This window comes from Fundulus heteroclitus, unplaced genomic scaffold, assembly GCF_011125445.2.
Source record: "Fundulus heteroclitus isolate FHET01 unplaced genomic scaffold, MU-UCD_Fhet_4.1 scaffold_64, whole genome shotgun sequence".
Taxonomy (NCBI): Eukaryota; Metazoa; Chordata; class Actinopteri; order Cyprinodontiformes; family Fundulidae; genus Fundulus; species Fundulus heteroclitus.
Window position 1 is genome coordinate 404589 of NW_023397077.1, and position 25901 is coordinate 430489.

At 40.3% G+C, this 25901-nt stretch overlaps 1 protein-coding gene across 2 annotated transcripts in view; it reads right to left on the reverse strand.

Annotated features, from left to right (window-relative positions):
• Positions 1–2141: 2141 nt before the first annotated feature.
• The window catches only part of LOC105917110 (3'-5' RNA helicase YTHDC2), a 66773-nt gene continuing 43013 nt past the window's right edge, over positions 2142–25901 (reverse strand). For both annotated transcript variants that reach the window (XM_036133557.1, XM_012851816.3), the window contains exons 17-31: positions 25551–25631; positions 25342–25424; positions 22393–22498; positions 19903–20022; positions 19498–19770; positions 17927–18053; positions 17283–17488; positions 12413–12602; positions 11088–11179; positions 10628–10747; positions 10387–10538; positions 3993–4149; positions 3311–3508; positions 2848–3030; positions 2142–2594 (exon numbers count right to left, since the gene is read on the reverse strand). In XM_036133557.1, the coding sequence (XP_035989450.1) occupies positions 2523–2594; positions 2848–3030; positions 3311–3508; positions 3993–4149; positions 10387–10538; positions 10628–10747; positions 11088–11179; positions 12413–12602; positions 17283–17488; positions 17927–18053; positions 19498–19770; positions 19903–20022; positions 22393–22498; positions 25342–25424; positions 25551–25631 (2160 nt within the window). In that variant the 3' untranslated portion in view covers positions 2142–2522. The remainder of the gene's footprint in view (positions 2595–2847; positions 3031–3310; positions 3509–3992; positions 4150–10386; positions 10539–10627; positions 10748–11087; positions 11180–12412; positions 12603–17282; positions 17489–17926; positions 18054–19497; positions 19771–19902; positions 20023–22392; positions 22499–25341; positions 25425–25550; positions 25632–25901) is intronic.

Consider the following 25901-nt stretch of genomic DNA (forward strand, 5'->3'; position numbering starts at 1 on the left):
TGTGATGAAAAGTTTGGACACCCCTGGCCTAGAATGGTCAGAAGAGGTCCTTATGATGCAGAATAAATAACAAGAACAGTTTTTTCTTTATGTGAAGTGATAGGGTCACACTCAGGCTCTATTGACTCAGCAAAGCAAGCAGACAGTTGCATGCCATAAGACCTTGGACCTGAAAACGGGTCGGCTTCGATGAAAGCATCTCTACATGCAACTCAGCTGTATAAATTTAAAGCTCCAGCTGTTGTATTGTTTATGAATTATTACATAGATATGCATTTCCCAGTCATGCCGGTGGCAATTATAAATCTAAGTGACCAAAGATGACGTTTGGGTTAGTCAAGGTTCAATTCTTTCGTTATTTGTACTAATAGTTCAGATTATGGAGTACGACAACATCTCTAAGCAGATGTATGCTGATGACACATCATTTTATACTTCTGTTACCACATGAGCAAACACTTTACAATGACAATGTCAGTTTGTCTATAACATCAATAGGTAGTCAAGTCAGAATTTCCTCCTGCCAAAAGCAAATTGTTTTTGGTCCCAAAAATGCAAGGATATCTGTGCTCAAGTATGAGGCTACACACCAACACATGTTAAGATACAGTAGCTAGGTGTTGGTTCAACTAGCATATAAAGTCAGGTTCTAAATTTAATCTAGACTGCTCCCTCAGTGGTGCCAGGAACAGGACTAAAAACGGTCAGGCAACTTTTTGTTTCTGTGCTCATCAGCTGAAAGCCCTGAGATGTGCTGAAATAGTTGGCTCCTTAAGTTCAGGACTGAAAACTCCAGTCAGCAGCCAGGGAAAAGAGAAGTTTGTAACAGACATTTAAATGATTTTATGCTCTGAGCAGTGCGAACATGGTGAGGTAAAGTATTCCTCAGTCGTGGGGTGGCCACAGCGTATGCTTTAACTCTGATCACAGAACACAGAGAAGAAAGTGGCTAGTTGATTAAACTCCTCTTAAATGTTTGTGGACTTTGAGGAGTTCAAGAAGGTATGGTGGGGCTGGATCAATTCAAACTTTAAAAGTCAGCAATAGGGGCACTGTGATGATGCAGCGGTGCTGCGTGCAACCCATGTACATAGGCCTTAGTCCTAAATGTGGCTGTCCAAGGTTCGACCCGGGGACCTTTGCTTTACAAACAGACAAGTCTTTGAAAGCAATGACAGAAGGATGTCTTTGCTTCTTCCAGTTATTGAGTCTGATCATGTGGAAAGAACAGGGCTCCTATAAGCAGTAAACCACACCCTGAAGCAGACGATCCCCTTGCCTGTCTCAGTGGAAGTGGAGCCATTGGTATCAGGAAGGAAAACACAGTAACAGAAATATTTGTTACAGCTTTTCTCCTGGAAAAGGCAACAAAGTAATCTCCCCTGAAACACAAACTCAATGTTCAAAATCTGTTTTCTGCCTTGACTCTAGATGACCCAGCTGGGTGGATTCAGATAAACAAAGCCTACGTCTCCTCCGGATCGGATCGTTTGCAACAGACATGATCATTCCCTTGACATTTAGGCAGGAATAACTCCACAGACGCCAACATTTTATGCTGTTCAGCTGTGATCTTACCGGGCCACTTGATGAGCCAATGAAGATTCCTCTGGTTACAAACAAAAGAAGTGTGAACTCAAGAGAAAAGAATAAAATGAGAGTTCTGGGATTACTTAGATCTTAAAATAGAAAAACACGGATATTCGTGCCCATTTTCTCAGTTGTTCTCTTGTCCGTTGCTATAATTAAATCCTTTGCTTGCATCCAGCTTTTATATTGGTGCTATAGTTCAATGTGGCTTATGAAGATAGAATTTCATGCACATTAAAATAGACAGATATATAGGGGGGTAGATTGGTACCCATCTCCAAGGTCACTGGGCAGGAGGCAGGGTACAGCTTGGATGGCTCACCAAACTCCATACTGTAAGAATATTTATATTAAAAGGACTCATTTCTAAAGTGGATTTTATGTCAAAGTCTGAGACGTCCTACTTTCTTCACACATGTACACCTGATGAAAAGCGTGAACATTAGAGAAATGGTACCTCATACACATCCTGGTAATGTTGAATGAAAGAAAGTACTGGATGTCCACAACAGCAGGATTACACCTTACAGCCAATAAGTGATCATTTCAGCAACATTTAAACACATCTTTAATGAAGGAAAGATCTTTAATGAACAAATAAAACAGAGAAGTCAGTCAAATAAAAACAGGGTCATTACAACGATTAGAAACAAACGATTGCATTCAAAGACAACAGCAAGAACAATGTTAAATCTACAGAGCAACATGCTTTTTCTCTAACAGAATGGGAAGCCACTGAAGAGGTGAAACCTATAGTTTGAACTGAGAGCATTAGGTCTGAACTGGTGGTGCAGGGCACGTCAGCTGAGACAGCAATAAAACAAGGCAGAAGTGCAACATTAATGCCCTGAGCGCTTCCATGGACAGCACATCTGGCAGTTGCCAGCCAGTTGCATAGTTAGGATGACCTTTAGTCTATGAGGAGTCCAACCTTAATGAAGCTGATTCCCAAAGTTCCTGTCCCACAGTGACAGCAGCTGGCTGCCAGCCTGTGGCTCCAGCTCCTACACAACACAAAAACATCCAGACGGTTACATCAGCTTCCAATTTTATGCTTTATTTATGTTTGCTTACTCCAACACAACCAAAGACTTGTAAATGGGTTGTGTTAACCACCTCATCCTGTAAATCCCAGCACTCCACATAATGTCTTGTAGTTGTGTCAGTCTGGGGCTACTGTATCTGAAGCTAGCAGCTAGTATAAGAACTGAAAGCCTGTTTGTGAGGCAGGAAAAGTGGAATATTAGACAGTCTCACCTGTCCGTCCCTGCTGACCTGAACTCTCTTGTTGTCATTCCATGGGTTGAGGATGTGTTGGGTGAAGGGGAAGGGAAGACTTTCTTTATGAATCCACTCCACACTGAAGACTCCTCCGAGCCCCGTGAAGCCCCAGTCCTGACAGCTATCCTGGCGGACCATGGATGTCATGCGAGCATAGCCCTGGAAACAAATTGTGTCCAGAGGGATGTTTTTTTATTCAACACAAACTTTTTGACAGTTGGTGTCAAATTCCTGGGGCAATCTTAATCCTTATACTTTACATGTAACAATAACACCCTTAGTATTCTATGTTACGTTGAGACACTGGACATTTGTACATACATTTTCTGTTTTTCAAAGACTGAAAAGTAAGTGGATGTGAATGTTTTGGCAGTTGGTCATATGGGAAAAGATGCACAGACGTAACGGGGACTAACATGGTCTTCTGTGGTTTAGGTACCTGAAAGTGTCCAGAGCCCTGGACAGAGAAGACGAGGATGATGAAGCTATTTGCCAGAAAGGCTTGGGTGAGTTTGGTCTCGTTGCTTGGTGTAGTAGACCAGATGCCTTTCTGTTGAGAAATTTCGATGTTTCTGATGCTGTTGCTCTTCATTATGAAGTATCGGACTGATGAAAGAGCAGGCTTCTGGGACACAGGCTTTAAGACCAGATGGGAAGAACAAAGGTAAAAAAATGCTGCTTTAAACACAGAATTCTCATTTCATTTACTATCCAGTTCACATTGTGAAAGAGCTTCAGATGAATGAAGTCAATCTGTTGGACTGGGGATGTGAATAAGGGACTCAGTCTAAATGAGGGTTGGCAATTATTCTTTTCCAAGTACCACACACACAACCCTGGCTGTTATTGGACAAACACATTGCATTTATTTAACAATTAACTGGCAATATACATTGTATATTCATGTGGCACCACTAGACCTGGCCAGGGTCTAACCCACCACTTGTTCTAAAAATGTCATAAGGTTACACAGAATTAAAATGGAATGATTTGGTTTCTAATTTTTATGCAGGGCACCAAAGGGGCAGCTGTGACCCGTGGGCAGTTGAACGTCCAAAGTAGTGTAAATTTGCCTGGCTGTGGGACTGTGTAAAAGCCACTGCTTGACGTATAACAGATACCTTTCCTGAGGATTCAGGGGGCCCATCCACAATCACAGAACAGGAGGAACTAGCAGAAGAAGTGGGACAATCCCAGAGCTTCTTTGTGGCTAGAGAGACCCCATCTCTGCTGTGAGAGGTAGGCTTCAGCAGGTCAGAGTTCAGCATTCGGCGTGGCCTGTGGGGAAGTGGTTAAGTGTTAGAGAGTGCTAACCAAATTGTAGGCAGTTGTAAGCACAACTTCTTCTTTGTCTTATAGACAAACTTTGTCTTTCAGCTTTTTCCATCTGTCTCCATCTAACCCCATCTTCTGGATCTTTTCTCAAAACAACTTCATATCCTCTTTTACTTCATCCATAAATCTCCTCTTTGGTCTTCCTCCAGGCTTCCTGCCTGGCTGTTCCAGCCTCAGCATCAGTCTACTGATGTCCTCGCATCCCTCCTCTCTACATGTCCAAACCGTCAAACAGTCTGGCGTCTTTGGCTTTATCTCCAAAACAGCCAACATGAGCTGTCCCTCTGATGGACTCATTCCCGATCCTCTCCATCCTCATCACTCCCAAAGTCAACCACAACCTCCTCATCTCTGCTACCCCCAGTTCTGCCTGCTGTCTCTTGCTCAGTGCCGTCTCAAAACCAAACATCGCTGGTTTCACCACCATCTTTCCTTTCATTCTGGCTGAAGCTCTTATCACACAACACACCTGACGCTTTCCCCCCACCCATTCCAACCTGCTTGACACATTTCTTTACTTCTTTTTCACACTCACAGTTGCTCTGGACTGTTGACCCCAAGTACTTAAACTGCTCCACCTTCTTCATCTCAGCTCCATGTAACCTCACGGCTCCACTTGGGTTCCTCTCATTCACACACACGTATTCTGTCTCCCTACAGCTAACCTTCATTCCTCTAGATCAGTGCTTCCCAAACTTTTTGCATCGTGAACCCCTTGGAGCATTTCATCTCCATCCGCGTACCCCCCCCCCCCTAAAAAAAGAAGAAAAAGAAACATTCAACATAGGGATCAGAGTTTTATTAACTTGACTGCAGATAAATACATCTGCATTATAAAAGGGCATAACATAATAACATGTAACAAACAAGAACAAAGACTATAACGAGCCTGTTCAGAATACAGCCAAAACTGCGGAGCGTGACGGAGTCCTTGTGACTCTAATGTGAGGGGTGTGCTTGAGAGGACGCGCATAACCCCTGTATGTCTGGCCGAATCGGCGACAGTTTCAGTCTTAAATCGTCTTTCACACATAGTCTGTCGGTATTTAGTTTTCAGGCTGGTCAGACATGAAAATCCTCTCTCACATAAATATGTAGTGGCGAATGCCATTAATTTCTTGACTGCGCGTGTTGCCAGTTCAGGGTACTCGGTGAGCAGCCGCCTCATCAGCGACACACCGGACGCAGCGACGGGACCAGGCTGTGAAGACCGAGGAGGACCTGTAGGCCGTGGGCCAGAATCTGTACGGTGACTTTTGTATGAACTGTCAGACGGCAACTTTCTTCCACCGGGAAAAGTTGCTACACATAGCAGTGATCTCAAAACACCAATGTTCCCACGTTTTCACTTGCACATTAATAAGTTATAGCCGATAAAATATCTAAACTGTGGCGCTCCGGTCCAAGAGGTCGCGTGATTCGATTTTTGCTGCTCAGCCAATCAGATCGCTGTATTGTCAGCTGAGCGAGTTTACCACGTCATCATGGCTGCGCCCGTAAGATGTTTGTATGCATCTGTTTCCAGACGAAGAAAGTCCAATAATAGCATTTTCTGGCGCCAGCTGGCAGAGATCTTGATGGCAAGAAAAAAGAAATAGCCCAGACCATCCGTCCATCCATCCATCCATCCATCCATCCATTTTCTAACACGCTTATCCCTGCGTTCGCAAGGTGCCGGTCTCTATCTCCAGCTGTCAATGGGCGAGAGGCGTTGTATAAACTGGACAGGTCGCCAGTCCATCGCAGGGCAGAAATAGTCCAGACTGCTGCGCTAGAATAGCACAGGCAACAGGTGTCGATGTGCCAAAAGACTTATCCCCGGCAGAATTTGTATCCCCTGCGTTGGGAATGCATTCAGCAGGAAGAATGAATCCAGTCAACTCCGCCTTATTTCCAACCTATTAGGCGTGGAAATGAAGATCTTTTACTTTTCTTTATGAAATATAGCAATGGTGTCGTTAGATTATCGTTCAGTTAGTGTGAAAAAACTGAAAATGTAACACTTGTTAGTGCTATCGTAAGGGTTAAAACTCGATTGATAACTCAATATAACACGTTCTGGGAAAGAAAACGGCTCTGTGGTCATTTCCAGATGTGTCACGAAAATATTAGCTTTATGTTATTAGATTGTCGCATTGTCTGTCTGCTGAAACCATAAATCCACCTTCCTGAGTCCATCACAGCTGTCTACTGGTTTGTCTTTTTTCTTTTTCTTTTCTTTTTGACCCGCATGAATGGATCATATAGAGCGGATTTCACGTGTGATCAAATGAACACTGAATAAAAGGTACAGCCAAAATTATCAGATTATCAGATTTAATAATATTTTAATTCAACCAAGAACCATATAGAGATATTAACCATATTAAGAAAACGAGATATGTCTCTTTTAAAAATAGAACAATGTATTAGGAGTTTAAAAAATCTATTTCATTTTATTAGAATGTGATATTTAAAATATTTAGACTTCACAAAGCTGAAGGTTAAAACTTTTATTGATTTCAAAAATACAATACAAAATTCTACAAATTCCGAAGGGGATAACTCGTTTGGCACAACGAGTTTATACAACGCGTCTCGCCCATTGACAGCTGGAGATCGGCACCAGCACCTCGCAAACCCAGCGGGGATAAGCGTGTTAGAAAATGGATGGATGGATGGATGGATGGTCTGGGCTTTTTCTTTTTTCTTGCCATCAAGATCTCTGCCAGCTGGCGCCAGAAAATGCTATTATTGGACTTTCTTCGTCTGGAAACAGATGCATACAAACATCTTACGGGCGCAGCCATGATGACGTGGTAAACTCGCTCAGCTGACAATACAGCGATCTGATTGGCTGAGCAGCAAAAATCGAATCACGCGACCTCTTGGACCGGAGCGCCACAGTTTAGATTTTTTATCGGCTATAACTTATTAATGTGCAAGTGAAAACGTGGGAACATTGGTGTTTTGAGATCACTGCTATGTGTAGCAACTTTTCCCGGTGGAAGAAAGTTGCCGTCTGACAGTTCATACGAACTTCTTAAGGAAGCGTCCTACAGATTCTGGCCCACGCCAGCCGCACACTCCGCTGTGCGCAGCTCCTCCGTGAGCTGAGGCGCTCGGCTCCCCTTCACCTCCCGGCCGCATAATGACCTCCGCGGCTACGATGACGGAGCCTCTCCACAGCGGCTGGACCCCGCCGGCTGCGATCAGCGGAGGAACCACACCCCCTCCACCGCCCGCTGATGACGGCACTCCTCTCCCTCTGCGCCAGCAGAAACCCTGCGGCTCCTCCTGTCCTTCTCCGGGGACGTCACAGCTCGCCTCTAACCAACTTTATCAGTGTCAAGCCCGAGCCCTACTCGAGCTCGTGCTATTCATTGAATTTAAGGTTGCTGCTTCGCGTACGATGCCACTATTGTACGTCATTTGATTTTTGTTTTTTCCTGCATTTTTATTTTTTTTCCAAAATCTTTTCCCGTACCCCCTGTCATGACGCGAACAATAGTTTGGGAATAACTGCTCTAGATCTTCCTCCACCTGTTCCCTGCTCTCAGCACAGATCAAAATTCAATTTTATTTATATTGTTTCATGCCAAATCCTGAAACATGTCATTTCAAGACTCTTTACAAAGTCAAATTCAATCATATTATGCAGATTACAAAAATGTCTTATATAAGGAAACCAGTTGATTGCATCAAAGTCTCTCCAAGCAGCATTCACTCCTGGAGAAGCGTAGAGCCACAGGGAGAGTCATCTGCATTGTCCATGGCTTTGCAGCAATCCCTCATACTGAGCAAGCATGAAGCGACAGCATCATCTGCAAACATCATAGTCCATGGAGATTCCTGTCTAACCTCATCTGCTAACCTGTCATCACCACAGCAAACAAGAAAGGACTCAGGGCCGATCCTGGAGGCGGCCCACTTCTACCTCCTCTGTCACCTAGAGCACAACTCACCACTGTCTTACTGCTCTCATGTCCTGCATTACTCTAACATACCTCTCTTCTACTCCACACCTCGTCACATGATACCCCAGCTCCTCGCCTGGCACTCTGTCAACTGCTTTCTCTAGATCTAAAAACCCCACAATGGAGCTAAGTCTTGACCTCTGACTTTCTCTATCAACATCCCCAGAGCAAATACTACATTTATAGTACTTTATCTTGGCATGAAACTATACTGCTGCCCCCAGATGCTCACTGCTGACATCAGTCTAGCCTCCACTACTATTGTAGTTGCCACAACTCTACACATCTCCACTGTGTTTGGAAATTGGTACCAGAACCCTTGGGTTGTCACGATTCATTGAATGATTTGAGGGCTTCAACCACTGAAATTCATTGAGGTAGATAATTAAACTATGTTTAAATATTCAGCACACTGTGTTCTGGCTACCACTACCTGCTGATACATGGATGCCAAGTGAGCTTATCAGCTATAGAGCAAGACAGTGATGGGCAAAAACAAGTGCTCAGAAAGAGACAAAGTTACAAAGGTGTAGGATTTCCACTTGGGCCTCCTGAGCACACAGTGTGTCCACCTTCCTCCTCTGCATCATGTCAGCCAACTCTTCAGCTTTTCCTGTAATAATTCCAACATTAAAAGTCCCTACTCTCACTCCCAGACTCCAGCCTGGGCAGCCAGATTAATAATGTGTAGCACTCTCCGTTCTGCACATTATCAATCTGGGACTGCTCCAATCGAATCCATTCAGGGAAAGGAGGGACCTTCAGCAGAATTCTCCAAGCTGATTGGACGAAGCGACACCCAATACTAGCCGACCAAAGGTTGGTTTCAGTCTATCACCGTCTCAAATTAAAACGTTAGGCGCATGCTTCATGAGAAACCACAAGAAGGTGAGCTAGTCAAGTCACTTCTTCCTGTTTTTCTTTCAAAGATGAAACGGTGGGTTGTGAGAAAGTGATTACTGCAATGTGATTTGCCCAAGTCATTTTTGGTTCAGACACAAATGGTTGAAGCCGGGGCACTACAAGATGGACTCTTGTATGTTTGTGAATGCACAAATAGCGCGAGAATTCATCTAGCAGGCAAAGTTACCCAGACTCTTGCCTTTCCTCTCAGCTCTCTCCCTACAGACACGTCTTCCTCCTCTTCTTCTTTGCTGACCAACAGCAACCCAATTTACACCAGTACCTGTTGGGCACCAGCACCAGTGGTGGTCGTTGTTAATCTGGGCCTCAAACTAATCCAAAATACTTATAACTCAGTCACATTAGTTTATCTGTCTTAAATACAGCTGGTGTATAAAGATCCCCCGTATTTCAGAAAATATCACCATTTAGTACATCTGCTACTATAGGATACCTAAAATGATCTCTAGCTAAGGCTCTGGCCACACCAAGATGAAAACAGTAAATTTTCATTAACGATAAATAAAAAAAATGTGCATTCACACAAGAAGATGCGGCACCACTGAAAACACTGTAATAGGTATGCCGGTCCCACAGTGTAGCACGCACAGAGACCTCACGTGGCGGTGGATCAGACACAGACATGTACACGTGTTCAGCATGATCTTTATGTGGGTTGGGAGGGGACATCCCGTGTAGAGAGGGCTCATCAGAAAGGAAGAGTCTGAGGACACTACTAACAGCCATAAAGCCAATACTTGCGTCAGTATAAACGCAGCACTGGACGGCGCCATCTTTGTTATTTGTGAGAGTGAGGCGTGTGCGATTTATGGAGAGGCGAAACTATGACATCATCGTTTCTGAAAAGATAAGCTTGCATGTACACACAAGAACACAGACACATTTTGTAATTTATCCACTCTGTGATAAATGTTTTTAAAATGATCGTTTAGAGTCTCCCAAAACACCAGACCAATGTGGACATACAGCCTAAAGGACAAAATACCTTTGTGGAAATACACTTGATGGATTAAGTCAGACTGCTCCATTTTTGGAGCATGCTGAGAAATTCCATGACTTTAATCTCATGGGCTTTTATCCTGCACTAACAATGATATGCAATTCTGGTTTTAAGCCTTTAATGCAAATGTATACTGTAGGTATGAATCCTGAAACCAGTGTTTTAGAAATGAGAGCCCAGCAGAATTCAGCCCAATCTACAATCTAAACTCCTAGCGTATTAGTTAGCCTACTTTGTTATCATGGACAGAAATTGGTTGTAAGAAAAGTCAAACAATATAAGTGAAAGCTACTGGCTTACTTGTCATTTGTGGAGTGAGTGGGTAGCTGGGGGCTGGTCTTTGAGATCCTTACTGATGACCTGGGCCCGTCCTCTGATGCCATAGGCCTGGGCCGCTGACCAATTCCTGTAGGCTGCTGCAAGCCAGCTTCTTGATCCTCAGCTCCTAATACCTGTAAGAAACCGTAATAAACCCAGTAGTTAAAAGGAATATTCTCAGCCAAGAGCAAGCTATGAAGGAAAGATGAAGGATATCACATACAGACACTAAGGTCTGGATGACAGCTTCGTCCTGTTGAGACCAGGGTTTGGAAGGGCAGCGCATCCTCTTTAAGAACAAATCTTGCCACTTCTGTCTGAGTTCACAAACCAGTCCTGCAGTCTGACAAAAGGAGAGCCAACATTAAATAATCAAGCGTAAAGGGACTTCTATGACAGACATATTTAAACAAACGTCAGAGTAACCATGAATATCTCACTGAGTCAGTAACGAAAATTGTTTTGATAGCATAGATGAGGTTTGCCATACTGGGGGTGGTTTTCACGTTTTTAAAGACAAACCTGAGTGTTGACTATTATACTGCATAATCCTGTTAGTTTCATTTCGATTCATTTCACATCATAAATGTCAGGGTACCGACGGAACAGCATTCAGAGCAAAATTCAAAGCACATGAAAGAGTTAAAGGTTTAAAAGCTGGTGTAACAGTCCCATGTCTTCACCTCTCTTTCCAGCTGGAAAGCAAGCCAGTCATCGATCTTTATCTCCGTTAGGTCCTCTGTGTCACTGTCACTCATGTCATCCCATGGATTTTCTACAGAATGGAACAAAGGAACCTGCTTAATGTGCAGAGGAAAACTTTCTAAAACATCATCACATTAAAACCTTTTTAGGCTTAGAAAGAAATGTAAAAAGAGCTTATCTTTGAGTGGTGGGTTTGGTATCAAAGAAATACCAAACCCACCACTCAGCAGTTTGACACAGAAAAGGGTTACATTACTCTTCAAAGAAAAATGTGAAAAAATCCTTGGAAGTAAAATATACAATGACAAATGTAGCATGTAGTATTTATATAAAATGCAGCTTGTGCTGAAACAGACGGAAATGGGCTGGGAGTTGATTTGACTGTAGTGTTTTTGCACTGATTGCATCGTTATTTTTCCCCTAGGTGCGCTAGCACCAGGATGAGGTTCAACCAAACCAAATTCAATACCCCAGTTTTACAGCTTCACTTTTTCTGTGTTAAATCACTGTTCATATAGACAACATTATTACAAGGCCTTTGTTGGCAGTAGTATAAAGCTTGATACTCCACATTACTCCAGACTTTTTGAATTGAGAAAGCTTCCTGGAGAGGAGGCGAAATACCTTCAACTATGGAAAACAAGTCCAGTTGCTTTATTTTTTTGGAATGACCATGACCTGGATGACTGAGAATCTTCACCAGCATAGACAACATTGACTATTAAATGACGGACTTACAATCTGGTCTGCATAAACTTTCTTTGAAGCAACAATATTTATTACCTAATATTGTAACAGAACACCTACGTAGCAACTTGTTTTTTGTGCGCTTTTTTGCTCTCAGTCCAAATGTTTTATTTGGAAAAAAACTTTTTTTTGTCCAATTCATCAATTAATCGTCAAAATAATCGATTATTAAAATAATCGTTAGTTGTAGCTGTAAGCATGATTTCATAAAGATTTGAACACGCTCTGTGTTCCTCAAATTGTCTGCTTCGTCGAAGTCGCCCCACTCATCTATGCTACAATAAATAGGTCTACCATGACAGTCTAATATTAAATAATAATTACATTCATATACAAAAGCAAAGCAGACTAGACACAGGATCCAATTCTTTACATCAAATGAAGCCCGCTTTATTTTAAATAGCAACATTAACATAGGTACCCTTTCTTTTAAAATGTGCATGTTATTTCTCTCAGAATGTTTTAGAGAGGCTAAGTTTGTGTCCTTTAAAACCTTATTTAACAAAAATAAATTAAAACATAAAAAAAAAACGTTTTCACTAAGGAGTTTGCTTACCATTCCTCTTTTGTAAAGCAGGTTCATGGAGGGCGGAGACAAGATGTTTGGCACCACCTGCAAACAATGCCACTGTGATGGAAGTCACCACAGAGCAACAGCGCACACTGGCCATCCGGTGACCTCTGCTCATCTCGTCATAGATTAACCAGTCTGTGGGAAGGGTCTGAGCTGGTTTTGAGCTGATGTTCTAAACACAAAGAATAAAAAGAATCATCCATGTAAGAATCCTTTCTTCAACACAGTTTATATCTTGGAATCATAAAAAGAATGGTTGCTCTGATGCAGACAAGCACATCCTAACGCTATAAAAATCGCAGTCTGGTTAAAACTACAGCTGCATGACATAAGGAAATCTTACGATGGAGATAGTGATAAACATTGCAATGGCGATATCAGGTGTGATTTATGCCTAATTTCTTCTTTCTTCTCCGTCTTATCTGCACTTCCATCACTCTATGAGCATTTTGAAGCTGTCATTTGTGTGAGCATTCGCTGCCGTGAAACTCTGTCCAACTAGCTAAATATTACATTAGCATGAAAAATACAAATTCATAACACATATTGGCCAACAATTACTGCACCCCAGAGACATTTGTTATATGAATATTGCACGCACTGATATTGCCAGGACGATATATATGTAATCAGTGTTTGCCGCAGGAATTTGCTTAGGCGAGGTGGTGAGTGGTCGGCCGGAACCAGCTTTGTGAGGATGACTGCCGGGGGTGTTCAGGGGGACACAATCAGTGTCCGAAATTAACTTCCTGATTCACCCGCCAAGTTGGCCAGTAGATGTAAAAATCAACCGGCCAGGCATATTTTTTAACAAAATATTAATCCTCACCAGACCTCTCAATTTTTACCAAAGATTAAGAGTGATATTATGTTAATTTGGTGGGGGGGACGGGGGGGACGTGGCTGACTAGACCCTGGAAGAGAAATCTTTGTTTCCTACCTTTGATAGGAAAATATTAAGTTTATTATAAAAGGCGCAATATGAATTATCAGATTCACATCCAGGCAATATAAAAACACTACAGATTATCATTATTCTATCCATGTTGGTCTCATTAGTGAATGAGGCAGTTTCATCAGCCTATACGGTCCAACATTTTTCCCTCAGCTGCAACACTTAAAACACGCAGGGGTTCACACTGCGTCGTTACGCAGATCCAGCTGCTGGATAAACAGAGGGTAAAATGCTTAAATGAAGACTTTTAAACAAGGTTTGTTTCATTTCGCTCCACCGTCGTTTAATAGTGCAATGCGCATTATTACCGCAATATGGAACATTAATGTCGATTTAATGGTGTTCCAAATTAATTAAGCAAATTTAACCTCATTCCCCATTCTTTAAGATGAACTTTGGTTCTTTAACATAGATCAGCAGTCTTATTTTACCATTAGATGTACAATCCAGATATTTATCCCAGTGGATATTTATAATGATGTATTTTGATTTTTTTTAAATAGCTCATTTCTTGAAGATTTCTTCAAAGTGTCAATGTTGCAAACGGGGCGTAGGGGACCGGGGGGTGGCAGGGGCTAAAGCAATGCCCAGGAGGTGTTTCCCTCTTCCAGGGAACTGTGCCGTATAATCTTCGCCTTGCTTCTCTCCCCTCCCGGCGGAAACCAAAGCTACATATTCTTTCTTTCCAATTAACATTACAGCTGACCAGCAAATACGCAAACAATTATCTTTTAAAAAAGTAACTCATTTTAGGTATCAAGGTTGCAGAAGTATTTACACACCTTTGTAACGAGAATTTTGAAAAATTACTGCAAGAGTAAGATATATTCATTACTAGATACTTTATGTGACCGCTGTGGGCTGAGGCATCATTAATCCATATGATCTGGACGTGTCCTAGGCTGACAAATTACTGGAATACTTTTAATTGTATTTTAAGAATCTTAGTACAAAGCACAACGTAAGGAAATTGGAGACAAAATGGCGCTCTACACACCAACAGGAATCCTACTTAATCTGGAGGGACAGTCTATTGTTGTATCACAAGACCCTTCGCAGAGTTAGAGCAGCATATTTTTCATCATTAACTGAGTAGAACAAAAATAATCCTAGATTTCTCTTCAGTACAGTTGCCAAACTTACACAGAGTAATAGCTCCGTTGATCCATCCATTCCCTTAGCTCTTAGCAGTAATGATTTTATGGAATTCTTCATAAATAAAATTGATTCTATTAAAAATAAAATAATTGGCATCCTCCCAAACATGATTACCTCATCCTCAGTAAGTGAGGCAGCATTGGAGGAATCTTTAGAACCTGCGCAGTGTCTGAACTGTTTAGAAGCAGTAGAGCTTTCTGAGCTATCTAAAATTTTAGCTTCATCTAAACCTTCTACCTGTATGTTAGACCCGATCCCAACCAAGTTGTTTAAGGAGGTATTCCCTCTGATCAGTGGTCCTATTTTAGACATGATTAATCTATCCTTGGTAAATGGATATGTACCACAGGCTTTTAAAGTAGCTGTTATTAAACCTTTACTTAAGAAACCATCTCTTGATCAAGATGAGTTAGTAAATTACAGACCTATATCTAATCTTCTTTTCTTATCTAAAATTCTTGAGAAAGTAGTTGCTAATCAACTATGTGAACATCTGCAAAGTAATGACCTACTTGAGGAGTTTCAGTCAGGCTTCAGAGCTCATCATAGCACTGAAACAGCTCTGGTGAAGGTCACAAATGATATTCTAATGGCCTCAGATAATGGACTTGTGTCTATACTTGTCCTGTTGGATCTCAGTGCTGCATTTGACACAGTTGATCACAATATTCTCCTACAAAGACTTGAACATACTGTAGGGATTAAGGGGAAAGCATTAGGCTGGTTTAAATCTTATCTGTCGGACAGATTCCAGTTTGTTCATGTTAATAATAAATCTTCCTCAAACTCTAGGGTCACCTGTGGAGTACCACAGGGTTCAGTCCTTGGACTAATTCTCTTTACTATATATATATGCTTCCGATTGGCAAAATTATCAGACAGCATGGGATTAATTTCCACGGTTATGCTGATGACACTCAGCTATATTTATCCATAAATCCTGATGAATCCAATCAATTACTTCGACTGCAGTCATGTCTTGATGATATCAAAAGCTGGATGACTTTAAATTTCCTGCACTTAAATTCTGACAAGACTGAAGTTGTAATCTTTGGACCAGAGTCCTCAAAAAATAAACTTCTTAACTAATCACTTAATCTGGATGGCATTAACTTGGCCTCTGGTAATAAAGTAAAAAATCTTGGTGTTATTTTTGACCAAGACATGTCATTTAAATCCCATATTAAACAGGTTTCCAGAGTTTCCTTTTTTCACCTCCGGAATATTGCCAAAATTAGAAACATTCTGTCCAGGAGTGATGCTGAAAAACTAGGCCATGCATTTGTCACTTCAAGGCTGGACTATTGTAATTCTTTACATTCAGGAAGTCCACAAAATGCAGTTCAAAGCCTTCAGCTGATCCAAAATGCTGCAGCAAGAGTTCTGATGAAAATCAACTAAAGGGATCAAATTTCTCCAATTTTAGCTTCCCTTCATTGGCTTCCTGTTAAATCAAGAATAGAATTTAAAATTCTCCTTCTAACGTATAAAGCCCTTAATAATCAAGCTCCATCATATATCAGAGCTCTGATTACCCCGTATATTCCTAACAGAGCACTTTGCTCTCAGACTGCAGGTCTGCTGGTGGTTCCTAGAGTCTCTAAAAGTAGAATGGGAGGCAGATCCTTTAGCTATCAGGCTCCTCTCCTGTGGAAGCAACTCCCAGTTTTGGTCCGTGAGGCAGACACCCTGTCTACCTTTAAGACTAATCTTAAAACTTTCCTTTTTGACAAAGCTTATAGTCAGAGTGGCTCATGTTACCCTGAGCTACCTCTATAGTTATGCTGCTATAGGCTTAGGCTGCTGGAGGACATCAGGGCCTATTTTTCTCACTCTACCGATTGCAACTGTTCTCTAGTTTTGCATTGCTTGTTGTCATTTCAGCTTTTAACTTTTGTTCTCTCTCTTTTATCTTCATAGTAGGTACATCTGGTCTGGTGTTCTGTTAGCTGTGACATCATCCAGAGAAGACGGAATCTGTCTTCTCTGTATTTGACAAACTAAGGCTGAATTACGTTGCCAAACGAAGGACCTGGAGTTACTAAACAGTTGCTAAACAGTCTCTCTCAGGGTACTAAGCTCCTGCCCAGTTACAAGCAAAGTGTAAGACTGGAATGACCTGGAAATTTAAAACCTTCTTCCAGGCTTAAACTGTATGAATATGGATATAAACAGCAAGCAAAAATATTCAAAGAAATTATTGTTGTTGGTGTGAAAGCTCAGAATTAGATGTGTGTGAGAGAGAGAGTGAGAGAGAGAGAGAGAGAAAGAGAGAGAGTGAAGAAATTAACAAAACTTATGACATTATTGAAATGTACAATTTTTATCAATGTATATGTTTATGCATAATACCATGTCTATCTTTGTTTAAGAGGCAAAAAAAATATAATCGGCATGAAAACAGGTATTTTACACATTTGTTTACACACTGTGTAAACATCAGGGCGTCATGATTAGTCATATAGCCATTTTAGTCCAGAGTTTAACATTTGGCACCAGGATGTTTTCATTCCAATTCTGAAAAGTGCTTAAAAAATAACAAAATAAAAATATTTTTTGTATAAGCATGTGTCATTTTTTGCAAAATTGCATATTAAAACAGGCTATATATATATATATATATATATATATATATATATATATATATATATATATATATATATATATATATATATATATATATACATACGAGTAGGAGCAGTTTCCCATGCAGCAAACAGAGCAAAATGAATTTCCTACCTCCTTTAACTGAAGCTGGCTCAGGACTGATGTTGGATGGAAATTAACTTTCCTTTCTCTGTTACTGGACAGCAGCGAAGTCTTCTTGTTGACATGAACCAAGTTTGGATACATGCCAGCGACTAAGGCTGCTTTCACAATAGCCCAGTTTTCAGAATTCAGATTTACATCACGGATGTCGCTGCCCCCACGTGCACGCACAAAACCTGGCGGACAAACAGACTGGTCCCATTAGCAAAAATAACCCCAATTGAAAATGTCCATAAAACATTTAAATAACTGCATATGTTAACTTGTAAGGGGCTAAACACAAGGAAATGAACAGGAGGAACACTTCTGGGGTAAACTGTTCCCAATTCATAATTTTGACCCTTCAGTAAAAACTTTAAAACCATTTGTAATTATTTACTGTGCAAGATACTTCCTCACTATAACACTACACAATCAAGGCGCAGATCAGACAGTTCAACATGAATATCCACATTAAACTCACCCTAGGTTTGCCCAGTGGGTGTTGAGGTATTCTCAAAGAACTGCAAAAAACCTCAAGCTACAATTCAAGTATTTTAATGGTTTTCATCAGATTCTAACGCTTTCCAGAGCATGAATGAGAAGTGAGAAGAAAACAAAAATGTCAAACTGACCAATAGCGCGGAGTTGTCCCAACAGCTGTGTCCTCATGCCAAGAATCATGTCCATAGTAGATTGGGACAGGAAGTTCCTTTCACAGAAGGATCTCTCCCAGCCTTCACTGCGAGCCTTCTGCCATGCCTAGCACAAGAAATTATTAAACACCTCCCATTGTAATGTTCAGCTGAGCTTCAAATTAAATTACAGCAGACATTGGAAAGGCTACCAATAGTTGGTGTGGTGACTTTGATTTGATTTCTTTCTTATTACTCCTTCAAAGAACTTATCCTATCAACGTAGCAAAAACCTCTATGGGGTTGCACATTTCATTTTCCTTTGCCTGTTTAGCAGAGGTGGGACCAAGTCATTGTTTTGCAAGTCAAGTCTTTTCATCCAACACTTGTGAATTCCCTTGAGTCCAAAGTCAAGGCATGTATGTCTCGAGTCAAGTCCTAAACTTTTAATCTCCAATGTCTCACACATCATTAATCACAGCAATATTTTTTAGATTTAAAAATTATTTTCAAAGGTGTTTTATTATCAAAGAACAACTCTAATTATTTATGCAACAGTATGTAAATATATTTCGTAATCAGGTTCATATCTATGAACTTGATATTGTCTTTTCAAGTCAAAAGAGGTCAGGTCAAAGTGAAGTTACTGATGTGAAAGTCCAAGTGAAGTCCAAAAGGTCATTAAATTTGTGACTTGAGTCGGACTCTAAAACACATGAAGTGAGTCCACACCTCTGCTGTTTAGCACAAACAACCGTTTGTGCTGGAAGGTTTTACTGCGCTGTAAATAAGCTAACAGATCAGAAACTGGGCCTTTACTTTTTATAGCCTTTACTCCTCCTCATCTACTGTCTACTGGTACAGTAGATGAGGAGGATAAATATATTAGTTTAGAAATCTACTGCCTACCCAACCATAATCAAAAACTTTTGGGAATCATGTGTTCTCTCAGTCTGGAAAAGATTTACTGTCCTGAGCAAGTTGGGTAAGTTTTTTTTTTTTTTACCTGCCATATTAATAATCTGTTTGGCTCAGTAATATGCCTGCTGCATTGTCATTTAATCCAATTTGTGTGAGATTTAACTATGCAGCTCCCTGAGATATCACACCGGACATAAGATCTTAATTTCATGAGCAAAGCTAGGAATCATGGGCTAAGAATTAATTCACATTCTAGGAGTCAAAATTCAATGTTCTTCCTCAAAGAAACAATATTTACTGCTGAAAGCTTAATTCACTGCTTTGCTGATTCTTCTGAATATCTTATACTATATTTATAATATACATCAATTTTCTTCTGAATACAGTTTTCAGAATATTCAATCAATTCCTGCTGAGAGCAGCATTTAATTTTTTGTCTTTGAACCATTTTATTTGTCCCAACTGTTTAGCTAAATAAACTTTAAAATGTGCATGACCAATTTAGCGATTGTATGTTTCATTACTCATAAACTGAAAATTCTACGTTATTTTCATTGCAGTGGTGAAATTGGTATCCCTAGTCGCTTTGTTTACAGTGATGGATGAGAAGAAGATTTAGCATCAGTACTGAAAAAGACTAATATCTGTACCTGGAAAGCTCTGAGCAGGGCCATGTGGTCACTGAAGGTGTTGGAAGTGAAACGTTTGCGGTTTTGCAGAGCAACTCTTTTCTGAGAACTTTCAGAGGGAAGGGTGAAAGGGTCACGATAGGCCAGGGTACATGCAATGGTGAGAATAGGGTCAAGGCACTTGAGCACGACGGCGCAGAGCACCATTTTGCCCAGGTGGGGCTCCACAGGTAGATCAGCCAGGTGGAACCCCATGTCAGTCAAGTCTTCATTATGGTCCAGAGCATCTATTGTCTGAGGGAAAGGTTGACATCAAGAATACAAATATACTTGCTGGAATACATTAGTGGGTGTGCAGGAACATTAGCATGAATTAACAGCCACTTTAGCATCAACAGAATGATCGATCTTGGGAAAAACGGTTACCTTTAGCATCTGCACAGCACTCTGGATTGCATGTGTGGGAGGTGGCTGTGGCGCTTTAGACAAAAACTGAGCAACTGGACAGGATGAAGGAGCCAGCAGCTTGGTCTGCAGACACAGTTCCTGACAAACACAATGTGACAATGCATAATATCCAGCACTGTGAAGACACTGGTCAACTTTTAGCTTCACATTACTTTATGCCTTATCCGTTCCACTGCCCGTGAGTTTCACTGACCTGCCAACAATTGCTAAAAAAAGAGAAAACACCTGGCAGCTTTGTAAATTATTCCAACTAAATAACAAGGTTTGTTCAAGTTTTCCATAATTTAACTTTGCAGATTCCAAATCCTTTTAAACAGAGCTGGTCCTAACCACAGGCAGTATAGGCAAATGCTAGGGGCGCTGTGGATTCACGGTTCTGCATTTAATGGGGAAAACCGAACAACGGCGCTGGTGTCCCTGTTATAGAGCTCAGATAGAAGCACCAAGAGAGCAGCGGGACAGAGCAGAGCAACAGGCCAAGAGACAGAGCACCCAACTCGGCTGCAGAAGATGAACGATTTAACAGTCCTGCTAAGGTCTAAATTAAAACGCTTTATTTCAAAGCAACTAACAAACCTCTAAAGAGCATTCCTTACTTGATCATTTTTCTATGTCTTATTTTGATTGAAAAAAGCTTTGCTCCTTCTCCGTGTCACAACAACAACCCGTCTTGGTTGCTGCAATGCAAATTGACACATAAGTTCAGATTTTTGAACTCGAGCAAAAGTCACTGCTTTGCTCATTCAGTGTAGGCCGTGCGAACCGTGTCGACCACACCGGTCTGACCGTGGCCCTCTTCACCTCTCCTGACCGCGCCATTTACATTATGTTACGCTTTTATTGACAAGTTCACATCCATCATTAGACCAGAACTGAGTGATAAGATCCAAAATCATCTCATCTGAGGGTGAATGGAGCTTTCACTGAAGTAGCTCATCATCATCATCATCATCATCATCATCATCATCTCACAAGCACCTTTATTGAAACAAGACCGCGATCAAAATAATAAACAATAATAAAGTCAGGTTTTCATTTCCAGCCTAATGCTGATCTTGCAACATATTTAAATGATGAGATTCTTGATTAATATGTATCAGTTATGAAGGTGTAATAATGGATAAGGTAAATAATAATAAAACTGCTAGAACAGTCTTAAGTTCACAAAATGACACCATTTCACTGTAGTCTAATGAAGCCTTTAACCAAAAAGAGACAACACTTAGGCCTACGCTGTATCACAACATTATCAGAATCAACATCCAAGACTACATCTGGTCATCACAATATCGATACAATATTGCCCAGCCAATGAAAATGCATACATTTTAAAATTTTTATGCAAATTGAGTAGTTACAATGTAGATCAATTCTACTCTTGCTCTTTGTGTTTAGAGTGATACAGGGAAAGTTTTATGTGGCTTATCATCAGTAATATTTAGATATTTCAGAAGCAAATCTGAAATGGATTGAAAAGATATGAGACCTGCATCTTCAAAACATGGGTTATTTGCAAACACTCTACTTCAGACTCCAGCAACAACCGGTCCTGTCCCCTCTACATCAGCTGCCTCTGGTAATGCTATAATAATTGGAATTGTCCCCTCCACCTGAACATGGCACAGTGAGGTAAAATCTGCACCATTAGAGCTGCTGACTGGCCGTCTGTTTTAACACATAAAGAACAGTTTGTTCAGATCAAATCCAAAACAATTTCTACAATTAATAGGGCCCAATATTTAATATAAAACATTGGTAAATTAAGCATATTTTTGTACATAGTGTTTTTGAGGAATTCTCTTATTTTATCTTGCGTTATGTCTACACTGGTTTCTGTTAGGTTTTATTCTGTCATTTTGTGTAAAGTTTTAATTGTGTTGTATTTTGTAGTACTTATTGATGATATTTCAGTGTGAAATAAAGTGGAGTTGGACTGAAATTGAATTGTGCCACTTGTTTATTAATACTGTTTCTATTTTTATTTTGTTGCATCTAACATGAAGCTGTATTTACCCATGTGTACTGTAGAACAATGCTACATGATTTATTATATATTGAGGTTTTTGATACTTAGTTGGGGGTGAGGGGGTTGGTGTGTGTGTGTTGTGGGGGAGGGTTGCATCATAATTACGCCTAGGGTGCCAAAATGGCTAGGGTCAGCTCGGCTTTTACAGCACCTTTTACATCCTAGTAATATAATCTCTAGATTTGCCTGTCCTTGTAAAAGCCTGGCAATAAGCAGACATGTTTCACCCCTACATATGCTAATACTGTCCTAGCATTTGTTTGAAAGAAGCTCCTATCATAAACTTTTATCCCAATGCTAAGTAACCTAGGTAGATGTCACCAAAAAATGTCACAAGTTTTTATACGTCTATCCACTTAGTTACAAATAGTCAGAACTGTTGTTACTATGCTAGGAAAAGCTGAAACAATGGTTGTGTCTACCTGCAGTGGCATCCGCAGCAGCTGTGGAACCTGGAACTCTTGCATGTTGTTGAATCTGAGACGACTGAATAGATGGAAGCAAATCCCAGGTCTACAGCGGCCAGCTCTGGAGAGACATTATAAAAACATACAGCTCATATAGTACTCGTCTCCTTCTGAATTCACATCTGTGTCATAGTGATGAATATGTTTTGGTGCCAAATATGCAAATCATCCCCTAAACAGAAGCAAAAGACCTTTTGAAGATGCAAGGTGAAGCTGATAAGAGTTTTTTTTATCCATAGTGAAACAAATCCTGTACAGATATTGGCTAAAAATCTATTTGGAAAAGAAATAGCCTTCCCCCACTAATCACAAAAGCCAGGTTTGCAAATGCAGTCAGGGACAAAAAACTTAAGTTCTGGAGACCTTAAGGAAATTAATATTTAAGAGTTTGGCCATGATGATTATTATTAGTTTAGGAGGAAAATGTCAGAAGCTTGAAACCTGAGAACACAGTATATTTATAACAACGGATGTACGACACTGCGCATGTGCAGCAGGGGATAAACAAGGAATCAGCTAACGGCTATTAGCATCTCCTGGCAAAATGTGGAAACAATGAAGAATGGTCCAAGATCCAGTGTTAAAAAAGCACAAAAAATATATGCTTTCAAGAGGTTAAAGACTGGAATAGAGCTGGGAATACAGTATGAATGTTGGTGTTCACTGAAGCTGAGGCTAAAGCTGCCAATCACTCAGATGTGACTGCAGAGTTGATCGACGTGAGTAAACGTTCTGATTTATGTTGTGACAACAGAAACAGCAATCCTCTGCTTAGCCACAGTCTGAAGTAAAAACAACATAAATGGATTGATTTGATTGGTTCTTACCTTAATGCTGTGTCCCTGTTTCCGTTAAGGAACGGGAATTTTCTTTCTACTTGATGTTCTGATATGAGGCTCTTAAGAGTCAATCTGTAACCCCAGTCGGTCGGGGCAGATGACCGTTCATACTGAGCCCGGTTCTGCCGGAGGTTTTCCTTCCCGTTAAAGGGGAGTTTTTCTTCCCACTGTCGCTTCATGCTTGCTCAGTATGAGGGATTGCTGCAAAGCCATGGACAATGCAGACGACTCTCCCTGTAGCTCTACGGTTCTCCAGGAGTGAATGCTGCTTGTCGGGACTTTGATGCAATCAACTGGTTCCCTTATATAGGACATTTTTGACCAATCTGTATAATATGATTGAATTTGACTTTGTAAAGTGCCTTGAGATGACATGTTTCATGAATTGGCGCTAAATAAATAAAATTGAATTGACATTGAAAATTAATAACGGTCTTCGATCACGCCGAGCTGCCGTTTTACCGTGAGGCATTGCAGAGGGGTCAGGCTCGGTCCGGCATTATTTAGTAGTGATTTATTAGTCGGCCAGAACACCTGACTCAAGTGATAGTTTAAAGAAGCAATAGGCGTTTCATTATTTTGGATAGAACTAAAAAATAGTGATGTGAAGAACTAAAGGTAATATTTGAGATGGGACCATGGTATGACATCACTGCCTCTCTTCATGTTGTTCTCCAGTCTCTTGTTTACAAAGCCAGGCTGGCCACGCTACTCTTAACGATACTCCTCATCAATCCGGTATTTTACGATACCATTATCAATACTTTTTTTTTTTTTTTTTTAACTCAAACAAAAGGGTAAAAAAACTAAAACAAATAATGATCACTGACGGTTTATTTTTTTTAAATATTTGGAACAAAAACAAACAAAATAAATGTACAAATTTAATATTTTTCATTGAAATAGAAGGACATTATAGAAACTATAAATAAAAGGATGAAACACTACATCTTCAATAAAAAGTATGTTGTAGGAGGAATATCAACACTGACAAGACAGAAAATGATTAAAACACTCCAAATGCTCAAAACAAAAAAAGAACTACAGAATATAAAATAATTTCAAGTGTTAAATAGTATTTTACCTGAATCCAAACTACACTGCTCAAAAACATAAAACACATAAAATAACACATCCTAGATCTGAATGAATGAAATATTCTTATTAAATACTTTGTTCTTTACATAGTTCCATGTGCTGACAACAAAATCACACAAAAACTATCAATTTATTAACCCAAGAAGGTCTGGATTTGGAGCTACACTCAAACTTAATGCACACTGTGTGCATTTTTCTTGCATATTTTGTAAATGCTATAAGTCAAGGGTAGCAAGGAACATGTCAAGAAAATTCAACTTCCAAAGTTTCAAGAACCAGGAATGGACTGTCCTCCAGTGATGTTATAGTCCTGCCTCGAGACTCCAGAGGGACATGGTGTGTATTGATCAGACATGACTGAGGTATGGAAGGGAACCAAACGGCCACTGAACAAGACCATAACCACGCCCAGATAATACAACCTGAATCACTATCATGAATTGACTAATCCAGGCAACTGCTGTAAATAGAAGATAACTAATTTTACAAGTCGGGCAATTGTAAAGGTGTGTATGGGAAAGGAAAAAAAATTACCTTTATACTTGTGCAATGCTTTTAACACATGACAAACTTTCGATCATGACATTCTAGTACTTGTTGACCCAAATGATGACAAGACGCTTAACCCCAAGTAGCCTACTATTCTGAGTACCAGTTTATAAATATGTGGACATCTGAGAGTGTAACAGTGAATGTGCTTTTGGCATTAAAATCATATGATTGCCAGTATAGCTAGAAATTACATTTTCAGTTCACTTACCATTATATATGTAAGCCTTTGTGTTTCTAAGTGTGTCTCAAAAAAGTCCATTTTGAAGGAGTAGAAAGCAGTGCTGCTTTGCCTTCTACTGCAATACAGAAACAACCAAGATGCCCTAGCTCTTGGTCTGATTGCACAGAAGGTGCGATCAAAGGCCTATGGGTAAAATAGGATTCAGCCCAAGACAAAGTAATATTCCAATCTTACCTTCCTTTTCTCTGCAGAACACTGGCTTTTGAGATCCAAACAGTCTTTAACATAGAAACACGAGTGAGCGTATCAAAGGACTTCTGCAAAAGAAAAAAACCCACACAAACAAAAAGCTTTAAAATGAACTAAAAACAACCTGGCTGAAATTGGATTCTTATATCATTCATGTTAAGGTTACAAAACAACTATTCTTCTAGGATCAGCACCTCTTTGACCTTTCCTGAGTCAATAACAAAGACCACATCATCGATGGTGATGCTTGTTTCAGCGATGTTAGTAGAGAGAATCTGTAAGGATAAAATGGGCAGGAAGAAACCAGGTTAGCAACAGTTATCAAACAATTATCAGAATACAGTCCCCATTTGTTCATTCAACAGCATTCCAGTGTTGTATGGTTTTGCCCTCAGTTGACTGAATATGAAGTGATCATTCATGGACAAAAAAGGTCAATATCTGGTAAAGTGACTGTTAGTTGATGAAAATATGACAAATGTGTTATTGGAGGCATTTGGCCACACATCAGTCTGTGCTGTTTTATAGCAAGAAGGTCCTGGGTA